The sequence below is a fragment of the Aspergillus sclerotioniger genome, assembly GCF_003184525.1.
Source record: "Aspergillus sclerotioniger CBS 115572 chromosome Unknown BO94scaffold_21, whole genome shotgun sequence".
NCBI classification, from domain to species: domain Eukaryota; kingdom Fungi; phylum Ascomycota; class Eurotiomycetes; order Eurotiales; family Aspergillaceae; genus Aspergillus; species Aspergillus sclerotioniger.
In genome coordinates, this window is record NW_020291011.1 from 194,080 (window position 1) to 211,126 (window position 17,047).

The 17,047-nt window shown below is 48.7% G+C and overlaps 6 protein-coding genes across 6 annotated transcripts; 3 read left to right on the top strand and 3 right to left on the bottom strand.

Annotated features, from left to right (window-relative positions):
• Positions 1–248: 248 nt before the first annotated feature.
• On the bottom strand, positions 249–924 carry BO94DRAFT_520745 (GFA family protein; the record flags this gene model as incomplete). Its single annotated transcript, XM_025610125.1, has 5 exons — positions 812–924; positions 731–756; positions 564–673; positions 463–488; positions 249–396 (listed from the first exon to the last, which is right to left on the bottom strand). The coding sequence occupies exons 1-5, from the start codon at positions 892–894 to the stop codon at positions 249–251; spliced, it is 393 nt and encodes a 130-aa protein (XP_025465403.1). The 5' UTR covers positions 895–924.
• A 1,950-nt stretch (positions 925–2,874) lies between these two features.
• On the top strand, positions 2,875–5,348 carry BO94DRAFT_602136 (bifunctional terpene synthase/polyprenyl synthetase family protein; the record flags this gene model as incomplete). Its single annotated transcript, XM_025616409.1, has 9 exons — positions 2,875–3,148; positions 3,193–3,227; positions 3,272–3,525; positions 3,578–4,157; positions 4,220–4,513; positions 4,587–4,692; positions 4,739–4,802; positions 4,861–4,954; positions 5,004–5,348. 9 exons carry the CDS (start codon positions 2,875–2,877, stop codon positions 5,346–5,348), a joined length of 2,046 nt encoding a protein of 681 aa, XP_025465404.1.
• A 335-nt stretch (positions 5,349–5,683) lies between these two features.
• BO94DRAFT_587547 (uncharacterized protein) lies at positions 5,684–6,358 on the top strand (the record flags this gene model as incomplete). The annotated part of the gene is made up of 1 exon (XM_025615832.1): positions 5,684–6,358. The coding sequence occupies one exon, from the start codon at positions 5,684–5,686 to the stop codon at positions 6,356–6,358; it is 675 nt and encodes a 224-aa protein (XP_025465405.1).
• A 1,215-nt stretch (positions 6,359–7,573) lies between these two features.
• BO94DRAFT_548099 (uncharacterized protein) lies at positions 7,574–8,254 on the top strand (the record flags this gene model as incomplete). The annotated part of the gene is made up of 1 exon (XM_025613377.1): positions 7,574–8,254. The coding sequence occupies one exon, from the start codon at positions 7,574–7,576 to the stop codon at positions 8,252–8,254; it is 681 nt and encodes a 226-aa protein (XP_025465406.1).
• A 636-nt stretch (positions 8,255–8,890) lies between these two features.
• BO94DRAFT_496331 (ABC bile acid transporter) lies at positions 8,891–13,702 on the bottom strand. Its single transcript, XM_025609287.1, has 3 exons — positions 13,336–13,702; positions 12,477–13,277; positions 8,891–12,425 (listed from the first exon to the last, which is right to left on the bottom strand). Exons 1-3 carry the CDS (start codon positions 13,651–13,653, stop codon positions 8,949–8,951), a joined length of 4,596 nt encoding a protein of 1,531 aa, XP_025465407.1. The 5' UTR covers positions 13,654–13,702; the 3' UTR covers positions 8,891–8,948.
• A 1,180-nt stretch (positions 13,703–14,882) lies between these two features.
• On the bottom strand, positions 14,883–15,694 carry BO94DRAFT_520752 (uncharacterized protein; the record flags this gene model as incomplete). Its single annotated transcript, XM_025610126.1, has 2 exons — positions 15,383–15,694; positions 14,883–15,331 (listed from the first exon to the last, which is right to left on the bottom strand). The coding sequence occupies exons 1-2, from the start codon at positions 15,528–15,530 to the stop codon at positions 14,883–14,885; spliced, it is 597 nt and encodes a 198-aa protein (XP_025465408.1). The 5' UTR covers positions 15,531–15,694.
• Positions 15,695–17,047: the final 1,353 nt, after the last annotated feature.

The window sequence follows — 17,047 nt, forward strand, 5'->3', positions numbered from 1 at the left end:
CCCGACGGCGTGGAAATATCACGGACTTATCCAGCCAATAATTCCTCGGATCGGAATAAGAGAACCAATCCTATCCCCCCCTTTGATTGTCCAGCAATCCCTTATTCAGCATGAATGTGCATTATACGAAGTTGAATAACCAATTTCCAGATAATATATACCAGTTCGAAGTATTCCTATCCTATCTACTCTTTCTTTACAACCCACATCATACCGCCCCAACACAATCAACACAATCAACACAATAATCAACCCTGCCTCGCCCCCTCCACCTCTCCCACCCACCCCTGCCTCCTATCCGTAAACACCTCCATCTCCGGCCTGGCAATAACATCAAACAACGAAGCCTTGAGATGCGTTTTACCCGGAAACTGGGGACTTTTTGTCGCGAAGGGACTAGTTCCAATTAACACGCACAAAAATTATTATTATTCATTGAGATTGTTGTGGGGGGTTAGTTACCTTCCGCATTGGCTGCAAAACTGGCGCTGCGTATATAGTTAGTATGTTTCGGTAGGGATGGAAATAAGGGATATTGGGCGCGGGGGAGGGAAGAGACATACCAAAACAACATTCCCGCTCAGGGTATCCGTATCATCGAAGCTCTTTAAAAGTGAGTGTGGGTCAGAGAGAGTTACTTCATCGGAGTCAAGAACGTAATTTAATGAGGATCCTGGGGTGGATGTTAGTAGGGCGTAGATAGATATAGCTTTTAAATGAGGGGTAATACCTCCTCCTGAGCGGGCGCAGTTACGACTATATTCCGGATTTTAGTAATTCTGCGTGAAAGTCAGACTGGAAGTGGGCTTACCAATGACAACGCAGAGAACTCGCCGGCTGCTGTGCCAGCGAGACTTGGATGTTTTTGCAAATGCAGTGGCCTGTGTAGGACATTTTGGAATGGTGGTTGGTGGTTGGTGGGGTAGACGGTTAAGCTCTTGGGAGGGCGGAAGGAGGGAAGCACATATAGTTGAGCTTAATGCCACGTCCTCGGATGAGGGGAAACCCGAAAACTGGGTTCAGGGTGTCAGGGTCCGGTTTTTTGCGTGTTCCTCGGAATTAGGGAGTTAGTTGGGCTTGGCGGGTAGATGAGGGGTTGGGGAGATAGGGTTTGGTGGGGACACGTGCGGGGTCCAGTTAATCATATTACACAGTAGAGGGGTTTTCTGTAGCCAGAATAATGTTAAAATCCGGTTGAGTAGTTTTATGAGAGATGCGCATTCTGAGCCCTCAAGCTCATGATTGTATTTATTGCTAGAGAGCGGGATTAGTACTTGGCTCATTCTTGCAAATGGGGGAACACTAATGGAAGATCCTGGCCAATATTATCGAAGCAATATAGCGAGAGATCCATATCATGCACATTTAAAGAATCCTCGGTGCTTGGGGTAGAGATAAGAACAGAGTAGGGAAATCGATGGTAGCACTCCAATAATGACAATTAAGCCTTTGTTGTCCTTTAAGCGCAACCCATGATATTTTATGTTTCCCCATACCCCCACACTGTCCATTATTGTCAACATGTGGTATCTTTAGCAAGCCTTATTTGATTCTCCCATATATATTATCTGAGTGTTTCGTGAGAAATAACAGGCAACCTAGAACGCTCACACAATCAATGTTGTTGGAGTAACCTCTGATGCTCGTTTGTAGCTACAAATCGTGCCGATCCAGAATTTCCTATTTGAGTCATAGTATTATGTTTGATTTTTACTGGCTTGAACAGTAGATTCAGTAAATTCTTCATGCACAACGTACGGACTAGAATTACCCTTTTTTTCCCTGAATTGTTAGGAGTCGTTCCAGTCGGTGGCATCCCTACGATCTTACGTGAAGTGTCTTAACTGTAACATTTGGGGATTGGGAATTACTTGTGTAACCTTGATAACTCACCATTCAATAGCCGCACCCACCCCCACTATTCAATAAGGCTGAACAATTATTATGCGGATCTAGAATGAGCTCCAACTTTGATACGGAGTACTTGAAAAGAGAAACACACGATCGCGATCAGATCGAAGCTTAGTTAGATCTGGGGTAGATCTGTGTAATGGCAAGCCAGCCAATCAAACGGACACCTGGCCTCAGCGCTAAGCGCGATATGCACGTTCTGCTACTATTTAACAAATAGAACAGATCTCTTTGAGCCATTGAATTCTATATCAAACCATGCATCATATTTACTCCGATTGGTCATCGTGGGCCTCAATTTCTTTTTTTAGCCGGCCCACTTCGGCTGCCCAACGAAATCGGCGATGGAGGCAGCTCGTTGCCTTCAGCCCTGCATTCTTGGACTGTGGAGGCAGAACCAATGAGCTGTCAAATCATGGCTTTATGGTCAGATGATCAAATATCTTTGCTGCTCTAGTGAAAGACTAATATAGTACGTATGCGTAAACTATGTGGCTACAGAAACTGCATTACCTTTCTTCCAATGAGATGTGAAAACCCCTACGATTTCAGAATTTGTTCCAGCCAATCTGCAGCAAATTACTTCACATCGATTTCCCTGTTGGAGTTCCCATGCACGGATTTCTTGCCACCAGGATAGAAACAGCATGCATGCAGCTACCTAAAGACCAAAAATTCACGCTGTATGGTGCGATAGTATTGCCTAAAACGAATGTCGGTGTATCGGTCACGGAAAATATCACTGCCACGATGAGAATCTCAGGTGGAACCTATTTTCGGAATCACTAATGCCAATGATCAACACTACATTCTTTGTCTCTACAGTAACTTGGCTCAACCAAGGAACCGAAGCCTTAGGCTTAAATACCTTGCTTATCTCTGCAATGCTGGTATGCATAACCGCTGTTGCAGTTCGTCAACTCAATCTAACATTTAACTTAGATCCGAATATCAGTTCAAGCAATGGATATTTTGTTTGAACATTCCGAGCTCGTCGATAGTGAGGAGGTCGCTCGTGTGTGTGCAACTAGTCTTCCTGTTCGCAGAAGCAAGTACGCAGATGTGGCAGAAAGTGCTCTTGTGGAATTCCATCGACAATGGCAGACGGAAGTGGGACTTGCTTTCCATGGAGGAAGCTCTCCCAAAGGGCCTGTTACTGCTTTCTTCCCTCCGGAAGTGAAGCCAGATCGGGTTGAGATTTTTACAAAGCTGATTGAGTACTTTTGTGCTCACGACGGTGTGTCTTTCCTCCTTTTGTATCTACACAATAGAACTGACAAGTATTAGATGTGGTCACAACTAGTGGCAGTTCACAGGTAACTGATACAGCCAATATGCTTTACATACTAACAGATACTAGACTCATCCGAAAGAAGCACCCGAATCAGTCGGATGGGAAGTACGAAAGAGCGAAGCCACCGGTCTTCAAGTTAGCGCAATAAAGCAGATACAGTCCCAGGTGTTTCTGCGTCTTCTGGAAGTTGACCGAAAACGAGGCAATCTTGTCCTCAAGGCCATTAATAATCTATCAAAGATTCATGAGACATTAGGTGCGGCTGACTTTAAGTCTTGGGATGAGTTATTGCAGTATCGTGTGTATGATTTTGGGACAGAGTATGTTGCAATTTATTACTTCTCCAGCATGACAGTACTAAGAGTTGAGCAGGTTCAGTTTGATGTCAATCGCGTATTGCTGCGAGCTGGACTTGACATCCACAGACATTGAGGACCTGAAGCCAATTTGGTGGCCCGCCACTGCTACGGCAGCCCTTGTCAACGACTTGTATAGCTTCAACAAAGAAGTGGCCATAGAGCTCCCTACCAAATCTATGATGTCGAATGCGGTCTGGTACTTGATGAAAACGCTTAACTTGACTGTGTCCCAGGCCAAGGTCTTGCTGTTAAAAGAGAAGATAGCCCCACTAGAAAGGGAATTCATAACCAGGAAAAAGGAGTATCTGGCTAGTGTTGACTGCACAGCTAAGTCGAAGGACGTCGCCTACTTCCTAGAGATGGTTGGTTTAGGACTATCCGGGAATTGGTACTGGAGCGCTGTCGCTGATCGTTTCCATCGATGGATGGATGTTCCCAATCTGGCGGGTTTGACGCCGTTCAATGGACCCTTATTCAAGTTCGATGAACACACAGCAACATGCGCTACTCTTTTAAAGGGATCATCCCTAGGAAATGAGAAACACAGTTTCCTAAGCAATATCGAGATATCAGCGAAGGATTCATACCACGAGGTCTGTTGTCCTTGCCAGCATCGTCCGACTGTAATTCAAGCAGTGCATTGACGTCAGACCAGATCCTCAAGCAGCCGATCCAATACCTTCGAAGTGTTCCATCCAAGAATGTAAGAGGTACCATCATTCAAGCCTTGAACGTATGGCTCAAAGCACCGGAAACGGCAGCCAGTCAAGTAGAAGGCATAATTGGTCATCTTCACGACTCTTCACTTCTTCTTGACGATATCCAAGACAACTCGGAGCTCCGAAGAGGCTGTCCAGCTACGTATCGTGTTTTTGGGGTGCCACAGACTATTAACGCTGCAACCTTTGCTCTTACATTGGCTTTTGAGAAGGCTGCTCCGTTGATGCAGGTCGATACCATGAACGGTTTCTTTGGTTAGTTCCTACACTATTACATCTGTCAACTTATGCTGACTATTCGAGATAGAGGAAGTCCGGAATCTTCACCTAGGGCAAGCGATGGATCTTCACTGGACGCGGTGTGGGCAATGTCCGACTATCACGGAGTATATGGAGATGAATCGGCTAAGTATGCATCTTACTTCCCAAACAGAAGCCTCAGCTGACAGTGTTAGAAACCGGCGCATTGTTTTGCCTCGCTAGCCATCTTTTATACATTCACGGGACATTCCCTGCTGAGTATGCCAGTCCCCATGACTCGACAAATTTGAATCTGTTCGGTCTAACTATATGGCAGAACAATCCAACAAACTGATCTTACAGATCTCATGACCCTCCTAGGCCAATACTTCCAAGCCCGTGATGATTATATAAACCTCGCATCGGCAAAGGTACATCCTTTCCAAGTTACCAAGACCACACATCTGACAATGGTATTAGTACCAAAAAGAAAAAGGCTTCGCGCAAGACCTCGACGAAGGCAAATTCTCCCTCCCCTTGATTCACGTCATGACGCATTCTCCGAATCAGGTACTGCTCCGAAATATTCTCTGTGAGAGAGCCAGAGACTCCGGGTTGTCAAACGATCTAAAGAAATTGATCTTGAACGAGATGCGAGAGCAAGACAGTCTCGAGTTCACTGAAGAGACGTTGCGGTCTCTGGAAGGAAAGATCAAGCAACAGCTTGAGATAATTGAGACTTCTACTGGAATCAAGAATTATGTATTCCGTTTCCTATTGGATCGGTTGAGGGAGATGCAAACTTTTGAGGGTGTATATACTTAACGTCGAGTGAAACGATTGTTATAATTCCCATTCTATTGCCGATGACGGGGAATGACTGCGCATTATTCGAAAGTAAAATGATGGAGAGATCCGCATATAGTGACCGAAACAACATGAAAAGGTCCGGAGGAATCACTGAATACAGATAACAAACCGCACTCGAATGTCGACTCTCGGAGACTACAAGAAATGGTATGTCCCTTCCAGAATGCGGAATATACCGGCGCCGCCCAAGCTCCACTTTCAAAGGTTCTCATCACCCACATCAAGACTCCCTCTGTATCACAAACACACCCTCGTCTTTATTGTCATTTCTCTCAATCCACCTCCTAGCAATGTCCATACCCAACGGCGCCAACCTCGTCAAAGTATCCGACGATCTCTACTGGGATCGGAGATCCACAATAACCAAGAAACGATTCCCCACGCTCGACGACCAGAATCCATATATAGAGAGGGTCGAAGCACTAGCAAAACGGGGCATGAAATTCGAATACTACCATGAATTCAAAACCCAACTAATGGTTATCAAAATCCCAATTCCTTTGCAACCAGGTGTTCTGGATTACGGCCGTCGTTCTCCGACTCTCACACATATCAGAGCAGTGAGCGGTAAAGACGATACAGGAGAATCGTTCTACATTCCCATCGACACGCGGAACATAATGAGATGGGCCATAAACACCCTGGAAGCTATCATCAAGGGAAAATCATGGCCTAACGGCGATGATTTTCCGGGATATTTGGTATTGGAATGCGTTGTTTACCCCCATGATGCGGACCTTTGGAAAGAGCTCAGGTGTTTGATCTATGAGATGGAATATCTGGGAGATCTGTTAACAAAACAGGAGGTGGTTTTTCCTTATCTTCATGGAATTTGCCACAAGATGGACTTCAGTTGGAACCCTACCAGTTTTCAGGTTGCAAGGATTCGGAATATCGGGGTAGCAGAAGGTTGCTTCTTTCAAGAAAGTCTGGGACATTTGGATGCAAGTCTGGTATTTGGTTAGAATGATAAGGGGCTGCGTGTTATGTTAGGTTTGATTACTCTAATATATCCTCGCTTTTTTCTCACTTGGAGTTTCTTAACGGACTCTCCAGTCACTCGTTCATTTCGTTCTTCAAGAACAGTATCTGCTCCCACATAGAATTTGTGTACTTCATAGTCATAGAGAGGCCCGAGGGCAGGTGTCAGTTTCTACCTTTCCACATATATCGATCACTGCATCAAGTATTCCATTCTGCCTGTTGATACCAATATACATGAATGGATTGATATTACCCAAATGATATTATGCCTACACCTTGCCTCTAGTACAACACAGTAGATTGATTTCATACACGGTACCAACTACCGTTCCCTAAATGCAATGGGGGAATCGGTTGGGGGAATCGGTAGTACAATATTACAGACCGTTGTACTGAGCAAAAGTACTTGGGTTAGGTCTCGCCCGGGAGCCAACGTGATTAGTTGAAGCTATAGCCTGTGATTGGCTGCTCTAACAAGTCAGGTACTAATCTAATCCAATCTTATCAAATCTGGATGTTATCAATGTCGCTGAGAGCCGACATCTTAGTACTACAGATTCAGGCCATTGCATATATTCTGGTCCTATCCGAGTTATAGCTTTTCCAATGCTTAGTGGCTTCAAACAAACTATGTCTGATGAGGCTTCTAGAATACACCCCATGGAGGTGCTACAAACACGCTGGTCATACTAACTCCACACTGCTATCTGCATACTTTCTTCCATCTCTGTCTATAGAGTTAGACAAATATGGAGAGAATGCACTTGATTTCTACCAGTTGAAGAGACCACCCAGTGTTCAAGTCTGTAACGAGATCGTAGAAAGCGTGCAAACAGTGATCATCGTTATACAATCAGCATGGCCGATGCGTCTCCAGCGGCTTTTTGCTCCACAAAACCATCAACCATTGCTCGACGAGATCCGTTAGGAGCTCGACAGGCCGCTACATCCGAAACCCCGGAGATATCAGACAAAGCCAACATCCCAATTCTGAAGGGACCATTGCATCCGACAAAGGGAACGCTCCTTGTCGTTATTTCAGGCTTCTGGAAGGGTTACAACAAACATCGGAAAGATCAATTAAGGCACAGATATAAAGGACCCTTAATCCACCCCCAGAATCTCCTCCCACCACAAGCATCCCACCTATCTTCCAAACACCTCCAACTCCACTTCACTAAACTTCCTCCCTCACCATGGCTAATCCACCACCCACTTACGCAGGTATCGCAATGCCCATCGGCGAAGATACCCCCTCACCTCCCCACGCAGGACCTGCAATGCCCCCTGGCCAAAACAACCCATTACCCGCCAACGAAGCCAATCAATCAATCGAACGACGAGCCCTCGAAGCCGGATACTTACCTCGGGACCGGTTCATCGCAATAAGAAAGCGGTCCGAGGAGGGACGATCCGCCGCAGTGATCGCTAGATTCCAAACACTCGGCGCTGCACAAATGCCTATTCTCTACGATGCAGAGGGTTACCCTATTGCAATCCAGCTGCTTATCGTTTTCCCAGCAGGTGATATGGAGGAGGCTCTTGTGTCTCGCCGCAGGGAGCCGGATCTGATATCTCCTCAATCACGGAACCTGGCAGCTCTGTACATCGCTAGTCGCCAATTGACGACGAGGATTAGTCTTCGCTCTTGGCTAGCTCCCCCTTATACGCCGGGATTGTTGAGGATGGAGTTTAATTTCTATCCGTGCTCTGGATATCCGGGCCCGGAGGTAGGGCATGTGCTTCTGGAGATAGAGCATCTTATTCGATTTCAGGAAGCGTGTATCGATAATGGAAGGCCGGGAATACAGTTTCCTTATACTGATGGGGTGTGTGATAGTATCACGCTGATTGAACCTGGGCTTCCTCAGGTCTAGCATGGGTTTGGGAACAGATGGGATTATGTGTTGGTTGATTTTCCTGGGTGAGGCTTCTCGAGTGTATCGTTTCTATTTTTTCATTGTTTCATTGAGGTTTAACCAATACGTTCTTTTATTCACATCATGTGTTGAGTTTGTTTTCTCGAGGATAGTAATCTATAAGTAAACCTTACGATTTCATTTCTCATCTATACCAGCTTGACTACCATCACATTCTTTACCAGCGATGAGAATCTGTCAATCACAGCTTTATATCAGGAATGACTCCCTAGATCGGAAATCGACGTGGCTTTGTGTGATGGCGGTGGGTGTTTAATATCCCTCTATTCTTCGCCTTGGTGTCGGTTGTGGAGGAAGTGGGCATGTATGTCGTCCGGTTACTCGTAGGAGTCTACTAATGTTTGTTTACTACGTTGGAGGTCATAAAGCATTTTCCGAGGGGGCTTTCTGAGAGGCAATGTTAGAAGGCTTGCGAATTACGCAGAGAAAGCGTGGAATATCCCGGGAATGACAATATGAAATGCAGTTCCTGTGGTCTGGGGCTGTGGTAAGAGGGGTCTGAGAGAAACTGATACTACACAAGCGAAGTTAGGCTTATCAAGACTTCGAGCTGCAGAAGGCTTGTACTTGGTGAACGCTAATTAATCCCTCTTGCATTTTGTAGTAAAAGATCTAACAATTAAACAATAGTCTATTCCAACATCATCCGTCTCAATTCCTCCTGCTCTCCACTTTTATTTACCATATCTTGGAAAATTCCCCCCTCTGTCTCTACCAACTCCCCAGGAGTGCCAAACTCCGCCGCCACACCGTCCTTCATAACGAGAATGCGGTCAAAGTCCGCCACTGTGCTCAGACGGTGCGCGATAACAAGCAGGGTGGTGTTTGTGAACGCCTCCCGGATGGAGCGCTGGATCAGGATATCAGTGGCCATGTCGACGGCGGAGGTTGCCTCATCAAGTATCAAAATCTTGGGCCGGGAGAGAATGGCCCGTGCAAGACAGAGCAGTTGCTTCTGTCCCTGTGATAGGTTCGACCCACCCGCCGTGATAGGGGAAGACAGAGACAGGAAGATATTGGCGTTGCCGCTTTCTTCGGAACCGGCGATGGTCGAACTAGCACCCGAGTCAACTTGGTCGGGCTTAGGCAGCGGCGTGTCGCTTCCAGAAGGGGTGAGATGAACACGCATCAAAGCCTCCCGGATTTCGAGGTCACTGTATTGATTCAAAGGGTCCAGGTTGGACCGAATGGTGCCAGAGAAGAGAACCGGATCCTGTGGAATAATGGCCAGACGGGTGCGGAGATCGTGAAGTCGGATCTTGGAGATATCCACGCCATCGATGATCACACTACCTCTGCGAGTATGCAGGAAACGGAACAGAGCAAGGGACAGGGTGGATTTACCAGCACCGGTCCGACCAACAACACCAATCCGCTGATTCGGCTCGGCAGTAAAGGTAAGCCCCTTCAAGATGGAAGGCAGCCCCTCTGCGTATCCAACCTCGAGCTCATCCACTTCAATCCTACCCGTCTCCGGCCAGCTAGCACGCACGCTATCCCCATCACGACTCTCGACTTGCAAGTCACGGTACTCGAAAATTCGCTCCGTGGCATTCATATATAGCTCTACCCGGGCCGTCATGTGGATTGCCCAGGAGGTCATGAAGTGAAAAGTGATAGAAAATGAAAGGGCGAAACCAGCTAGACTGGCATCGGTGCCAGGAGTCAGAATCACAAAGGCGGCTATAGCGGCGGGAAACAACGAGGCAGTGACTCCAACCCACAGAGCGAGCCAGCTCCCTAAGAGGCCAGAATACCAGGTACAGGCGACGTACGTGTCGATGAGTTTATACATCCGCTGTGTAAACTCCTCGGACTTTGAGAACGCCCGGATGGTAGAGAGGCCACTGAGTGAAGCAGCAAAATGAGAGATCACCGGAGACTTGCTGTTCGATTCAAGTCGCTTGACGTTGCGTGCAGCACCAATGTATCTCCGTCCAATGAGGGCGCAGATCACCACCAGAGGAGGCGCAACCAAGGCCATGAATGGCGAGATAAAGACTGCGGCCGTCATACTGCCAAGAAGCTCCCAAACCGCAGACGAAAAGTAATAAACCACCTCAGAGAGGTTCGAGTCAAGCGAGGTGAAGTCTCCTGTGAATCGGTTCAGAATTCGTCCTGTGGGTACGGTATCGAACCACCGGAGAGGGGCCAGGAAGACATTGTGCAGCGTAGCCTTGAAGATTGTCCGCGATGCACGGACGGATCCAGTATAGAGGTTGAAAAGACGGCCGACAGCAACGACGACTGAGACGGTCGAGATGAGACAGTACATCCCAAGATAGAACCAGATGCTCCGGTGGTTAATGTCAATCGGAAGGCTCCCCGAGCTAGTCGAACACACAGTTTGAGTCGAATACCCCGCCAGCGATATCTGCGCGGTGCTTCTATGAGGACACATTGCGTAATGCGATAAACCTTCCGTGTCCCCATAGGAATTCGCCCAGATCCGCACCCAGTATGTTCGACCGAGGTTCAACGCTTGGGCAAGGGTGAAAATAAGGAAAAGAACAATCCAGAATGGCCATCCTCCGGTAGCTTTCAGATAGCCAGCATAGACCGATGTTGCAACGCGACCCGTTGCTCTTTTCTCGTCCTCGATGAGCTTTTTAGGCGGAGCCTTTGTGACAGGAGCAGTCGGGATTATCTCCTCTTCTTCCTCAATTAGAATCTCCCTCTCCTCTGGTTCCTTAATTGAGTCGAGCTCGCCATCAGCCTCCAGCTGGTCTACAGCACCCGCGTGCTTGAGCGTCCCATCAGCAGACAAACTGACTGCGTATTTCGCTCCTGGCAAACAAAGTGACACGTGGTGGGTGGCGAGAATCCGAGTTCGTCCCTCGGCAAGCTCGCCCATGACTGCATTTTCATAAACATGTTTGCCAACGTGAGCGTCCAGCGCACTAAAGACGTCGTCCATGATGAGGATTCCGGCACGTGAATAAATGGCACGGGCCAGGCTCACTCGCCACTTTTGTCCGCCACTGAGACTGACACCCTGCACGCCCACTTCGGTTTCATCTCCATCCTCGAACAAGGCCAGGTCGGCAGTCAATGCACATGCTTCTACCACCTTACCGTATCGGATTGGATCGAACGGCAGACCAAAGAGTATGTTGTTCTTGATTGTCGCATTTTCGATCCATGGGGTCTGGGAGACAAAGGCGATAGCCGTTGGAAGAATCCAGTTCCCAGCTGTGGCCTTGCTATCAAAGCGCTCCTGAGGGCTAGGGTCTCGCGGAACATGAACGTAGCCATCCAGAACCTCGACCTCTCCGAGAATGGCTGCCAGAAGTAAGGACTTTCCAGATCCAGTGGGACCCGAAATGACGCTCAGAGCATGGTTTGGGAAGGCCAAGTTCAGATTTCGCAGCATGAACCGATCGGTCGGGGCATCCGGAGCGTCAGAAGGGAAGCTTACGGACGCGCTGTGAAACGAGACGGCCTCCCCTGGGTGCGTGTTCTCACTTCTCTCTGGCGAGCGAAGGAACTTGTCGATTCTGTCGGAGCTCACCTTGGCGGTGATGCCTGCCACCATCAAGTAAGGAATCTGTGCCACGATCCCTTCCAGTTGGCGGAAGAGACTGATCGCGGTGAAAGCCACCGAGGATAGCAAGCTGCCGTGGACGTATGAATATGTCGCCAGAGACAATGCCGTCAAAACAATGGGCGAAAATTCGGCCCCAATGGTCATGTAGATATTGTCCACTCGGCTGCTCCACAACACGGCCAGCTCCTCTTCACGTACCGCTTCAAGCTTCTCGGTCCACTGGGCTTCAGCCGCGGAGAATTTGATTTGTCGAATACCGTGCAGCGCTTCTGTTGTCATGGTGGTTCGTTTATCACGGATTGCCATGAGGGCCTTTTGTTTCTTGCCGTACCGCCTGGCCAAGGCCTCGTTAATAGGGAAGAGAACTGCTATGCCAAGCAGACCAGCACACAAGCTTTGCCAGCCGATGAGCAGCCACAAAAATGTCACTGTTACCAGCATCTTGCCCACTATGTTCACGTACTGAGAACTCTCCGATGCAAACATGGCAATTTGGTTACAGTCGACCGCGAACATATTAATAATGTCCTCCTCCGACTTGGATGGGCCATCGTGGTCAGGCTGTGGCGCAAGGTTAGCAAACTGGTGCACGCGAGAATACGAGTCACATACCTCTTTCTTCTCTGCCTCGTTCTCATTTGGAGGGTCGGCACTAATCTTCTTCTTCAATAGCTTGTGATACACGAGGCCTGTCAAAGTCGATCGAAGAGCGTCAACGATGTAACCTTTCTCCCACCACATGATTCGCGAGTCGACTAGGGTCGAGGCCACAGTGGCCAGACCAATCGTCAGGACATACTTCCACGCCGCTGGATCAAACACATCCGAGCTATCTCGGGTCTCGAGGTACTGAAGTAATTGCAAGATGGCGAAAGTCGGAGCGACGTCGAAGAAATTCGAAACAAGGATGGCAATCCACTGGCGAAGGAGCTGGGTTCGAAAATGCCAAGCGATGCGAATCCACAATGGCAGGGTGTTGCTCAAGGCTATGGCGTTGAAGTCATCGGTGGCTTCCTTGGAGCGTACGGCACGATTCATGGCAGGGAAATCCTCGTATTCCAACCCGTCTTTGGCTCCGGAAGCCAAGAGACCAGGAAGCCATTGGAATGTGAAGCGATTCCACAGACTGACTGTCATCTCTTGGTCAATTTCTTTGCCATCGGGGGTGAAGACGGTCGGACGCCGCTTCAAGCACCAAACGGCACCCAATAAAACTAGGACAGTGGGGAGCTGAAGACCGAGTAGAACTGTGATGGCAATTTGGCTTCCGCCGTGGGCGTATTCGCTGGCTAGAGCGTCAAAGGCGATTCCTGCGATCAATACGGTTGTAACCTGCTTCCACAGGGCGCTGTCAAATCTTGTGACGGGCAGTGTCTCGCGGATGGTATCTGTAAGTTGCACCAGCAGTAAAAGCTTTCAAAGGTCAGCCTTCCCTCCAACTTGAGATCACCCGTGAGAAGTGTCAACCTACCCATGCTGGCGGCAGCAGCCAGATTCCCATCGCGACGTTCTCCCCATGAGCGTTGACTGACGCGATCACCAGGTTTGCGAAAGACAGCCCCAATCCACATAGTGCGAAGAGGAAGAGAACAATAAAGGGGCCCTTGTTTGAGAACTGCGCCATGGAGTCTTTCGTGGCAACTCCATCTTCGTCTTCATGCCGGATGTCTTCGAGGGCCGTGGTCTTCCATCTCGTCTGAAGCAATCTCCGTGCGGGCAGCAGAGTGCCCAGGAAAATCAGGACAAAAAGCACGACTGCCGCCTCACCGGGGGCGATGGAAACGTCCATCGTGCCGACCAAGCTAGAACTTGGGGATTGAGAGGGAGTTTGTTCTGCATCTGGGGGACATGGCGATACAAAACATAGGCGACGGAAGACGGATTAATTTGAGCGGATGGCGCTACTGCAGTCAGCAACATCCAGGTGGCCAACGGGCGACGCGTCTGATAAGCAGCTCCTCCACGCCATGCCGGAAGAGGAAGGCGTCGCTAGATGAGGCCTCCCGTTTGGGAGCCCGATGGGGAATATGAGTCAACCGATAGGGACCGATAAGAGATGGACTCCGCTTGGACACGGGGAACAAGACGGAGTGCGACGGGGAATAAGGAGGAATGAGGAGCCACAATGGAGGGGAGACGCGTTCGCCAGCCCGCTCTCATGTGACTGGCCATGCATGATTGGTCAGGTAGCGTACCACACCGATTACGTCTTGCGTGCTGCCTAAGGCTGCCTGCGCAGGGTCCGCGGAAGAGATAATGTTAGCAGATAAGCTCCAAGTCTGTGCAAAGGGCAGACACGGGTCAACATAGAGTCAACTGGTTCAACAAGAAGAGTGGCTGCCGACTAATCAGCAAATTTCCTATAACTACACAATTAATTACTCATCACGTTGGTTCCTTTCTCAACTCTTTGGGCGTCCTCCCCAACTTCCTTCTGACAAAACATCTTCGGATGCAGGACAATACTGCAAATTTTAAGTAGCCCCCGTTCTGTGCCCTTACTTAGTTGCATATAGGGTGGAGCCAAGCTTTCCTAGCCCCTTGGCCCAGTTGTTGAGCTAGTGCCTAATCTCTGGGCTGGTATGGAGTAAGAATTCCGGTTCGTCGGCCACTGTCCCCATAATCAGGGCAGTGACTAGACATTACGATTTATGCACGCTATCCATTGAGCATAAACCTCATTGGGCAGCTCAGTAGGGACTAAACTGTACTATTAGTCATTAAGCCTGACTACACTAACTAACTAACTAACTAATCGTTACTGGTTAGTCATTACGCAGCATAGGAATGGAGGACACAGAACTTCGAGTGTGGGGAAAGAGTCCCCTATCTATTTGTTACAGCCTCTTGACCCATACCGAATATTCTAGTGTACAGTAGAACATAAACCCCACATCCCATCTACATTTAGGCTACCCACCCACAATTGAAACAGCCTAGGTAGTAGGTATGTCTCTATCTGCAGGCGAGTCATTTATCCCGAGTGGATACACGCACGACTCAGCACCCCTCACCAACTTAAGAGCTGCTTTCCAGAGACAATAAATAGTTCGCAGCTACAGGCTCTCCTACCTGCTCCGCGATGGCCACCAGACTAAAGTTATACCGAGCATCGGTATAAGGGTCAGCATAGAGTCCATCCAGAACGGCCGCGGACGGGCTCCAGTCCTCTGGCTGAGCAAACAGATAGAAGGCATAGTAGTGATCGGCGGTGCCCTCGGGCTCTGGAATGTTCCATGGAGCCAGCGCTTGACTGGAATTGACGAAAATGCCATCCTGGACAGTAAGGTTACCCTGCCACCAGTGAAGTCGCGTAGTGTCGTTGGCTGCAATGCCTGGAACGAGTGGGTAGCCCGTATCCTCGGTCACTGCAACTGATGGGATGGAGATATCCAGCATGAAGACCTGGTAGGTAAGTGGGTCGCTGCTGGTTTTGGCGGGGAAAGTGACGGGCTCGTTTGAGACGACTTGACAATCATCAGCTTATGTCTTCACTGACAGGAAACAAAAGTTCTCACGCGCAGCGTCAATGAAGCGACCGGGGGCGACGACGGTAGTGTTGAATTCCAGGCCGAGGTATGTGGAAGACGATGGGATGTATCTGGGCGGCGACTGGGCGCCGGCTATTCCAGCCGCAAGGGCAAGGGCAGCAAGTGATTTGAACATGGTTACCAAGATGTTGCAGTGGTCGTGTGTCAATCATTCAGTTGCCCAGGACTTGGATGCGGTTTTATACTACGAAGAAACGGCTGCATCATTGTTATGACGCGGCCTTTTGACAAAACCCGCGTTTGGTCTCATGCTTGCAGTGAGTGGAAGGTTAAATATCCACTAATATCCATAGTGATGGGAAGGCACTGGGCAATACGTACCACAAATCCGCAATGGCGCGAGGTTCCTCAGAACGGCCACGTCCCCACTTACAGTGAGGATGCACCACCTATATCCTCTCGTCCATTTAAACTATGCGGGAACGTTGAGGGTGTGTGATCGGTGAATAAGGTATCCTCTTACCTGCAAGCCTCGGTAACCGCAAAGATGTTCGATTTAGCAACATTGGCATCAAGAGCTATACGCCAGATGGTACTGGAAGTCTTTGCTTGGCCGTATAGCAGTCTTGTAGGAGTTGTAGGGTAGGATCGAGGACACGGTGGCTTGGCCACGCTAGTGAGCATCCCACTTGTCGGATTTATACAGTCTCAGTTGGGCTTTATTCGAGACCGGCTCGTCCCGTCCTTGGCCATATAATACTCTCTTCGTCAGATCGTGCACCTACGTCCACAAGTCACATGCTGGAAGGTCATCCCCTCGGACGTGTGCGTTTTACTGACCTGTATGCATACAGAATCAGTAGGCCTTCTTTGTAGCTATTCTCTTCAATCCAACGTACTTTGGTTGCTGACCCAATCTGTTATGCCTCTGAAACCCTTCTCGTTCAATCTGAATAAATTCCCTGATGCAGGTGGGTCTCCTTCTAGTAGCCTCGGAGATGTCGGGGTCCCATTTGGTCCTCTCCCGAGCCCCGACATGTGCCGTCACAAGTCCTCTTCCGGACAGTCCCTATATATCCAGCATGCAACCAAGTAGTTAGTAGGCATTATCTGCAGACTTTGTCTCAATCCTTGATGCCATCAGTTCTGACAGACCGAGTTTTCAACCTTCTGCACGTGTGGTAGGAGTTACCCGTTTTAAAAAGTAGATCATGCGTTGTTTTTCGGTATTCAGTTGTTACCCTTATCTCAGACGCGACGGTAGGAACATCTTGCAGAATCCTGGTTTTTATTGGAGCCTCTCTCAATGGAAACGAGCATCAGTCCGACTCACGGTCACGCGTTGCCGAGCTTGAAATGCGGGGTGACACCCTGAGCAGTTGAGAGTGTGGAGAAAGAATATCAATCGGAGGGCAAATGGGTCCAGAGTTTAAAGACTAACTAGTGAAGTTTTCAATTCTGCGCTACTTCATCAGAAAGTTGATGGACAGAAGCACCGAATGAAAGGATGAAGATGTTTGTCTGTTGGGTTTCGAGTTGAGGCAGCTACTGTGTAAGGTATCTAATTGATGCCTTAGACATCAATTCGATCGCGGAGGCCAATCAACAAATGGTTTAGGGAGTGAATGAAGATGGCTTATTCTGAAACAAGTGAAGAGCTGTCCATAATGAACAGAGCAGACTTCATAAGAC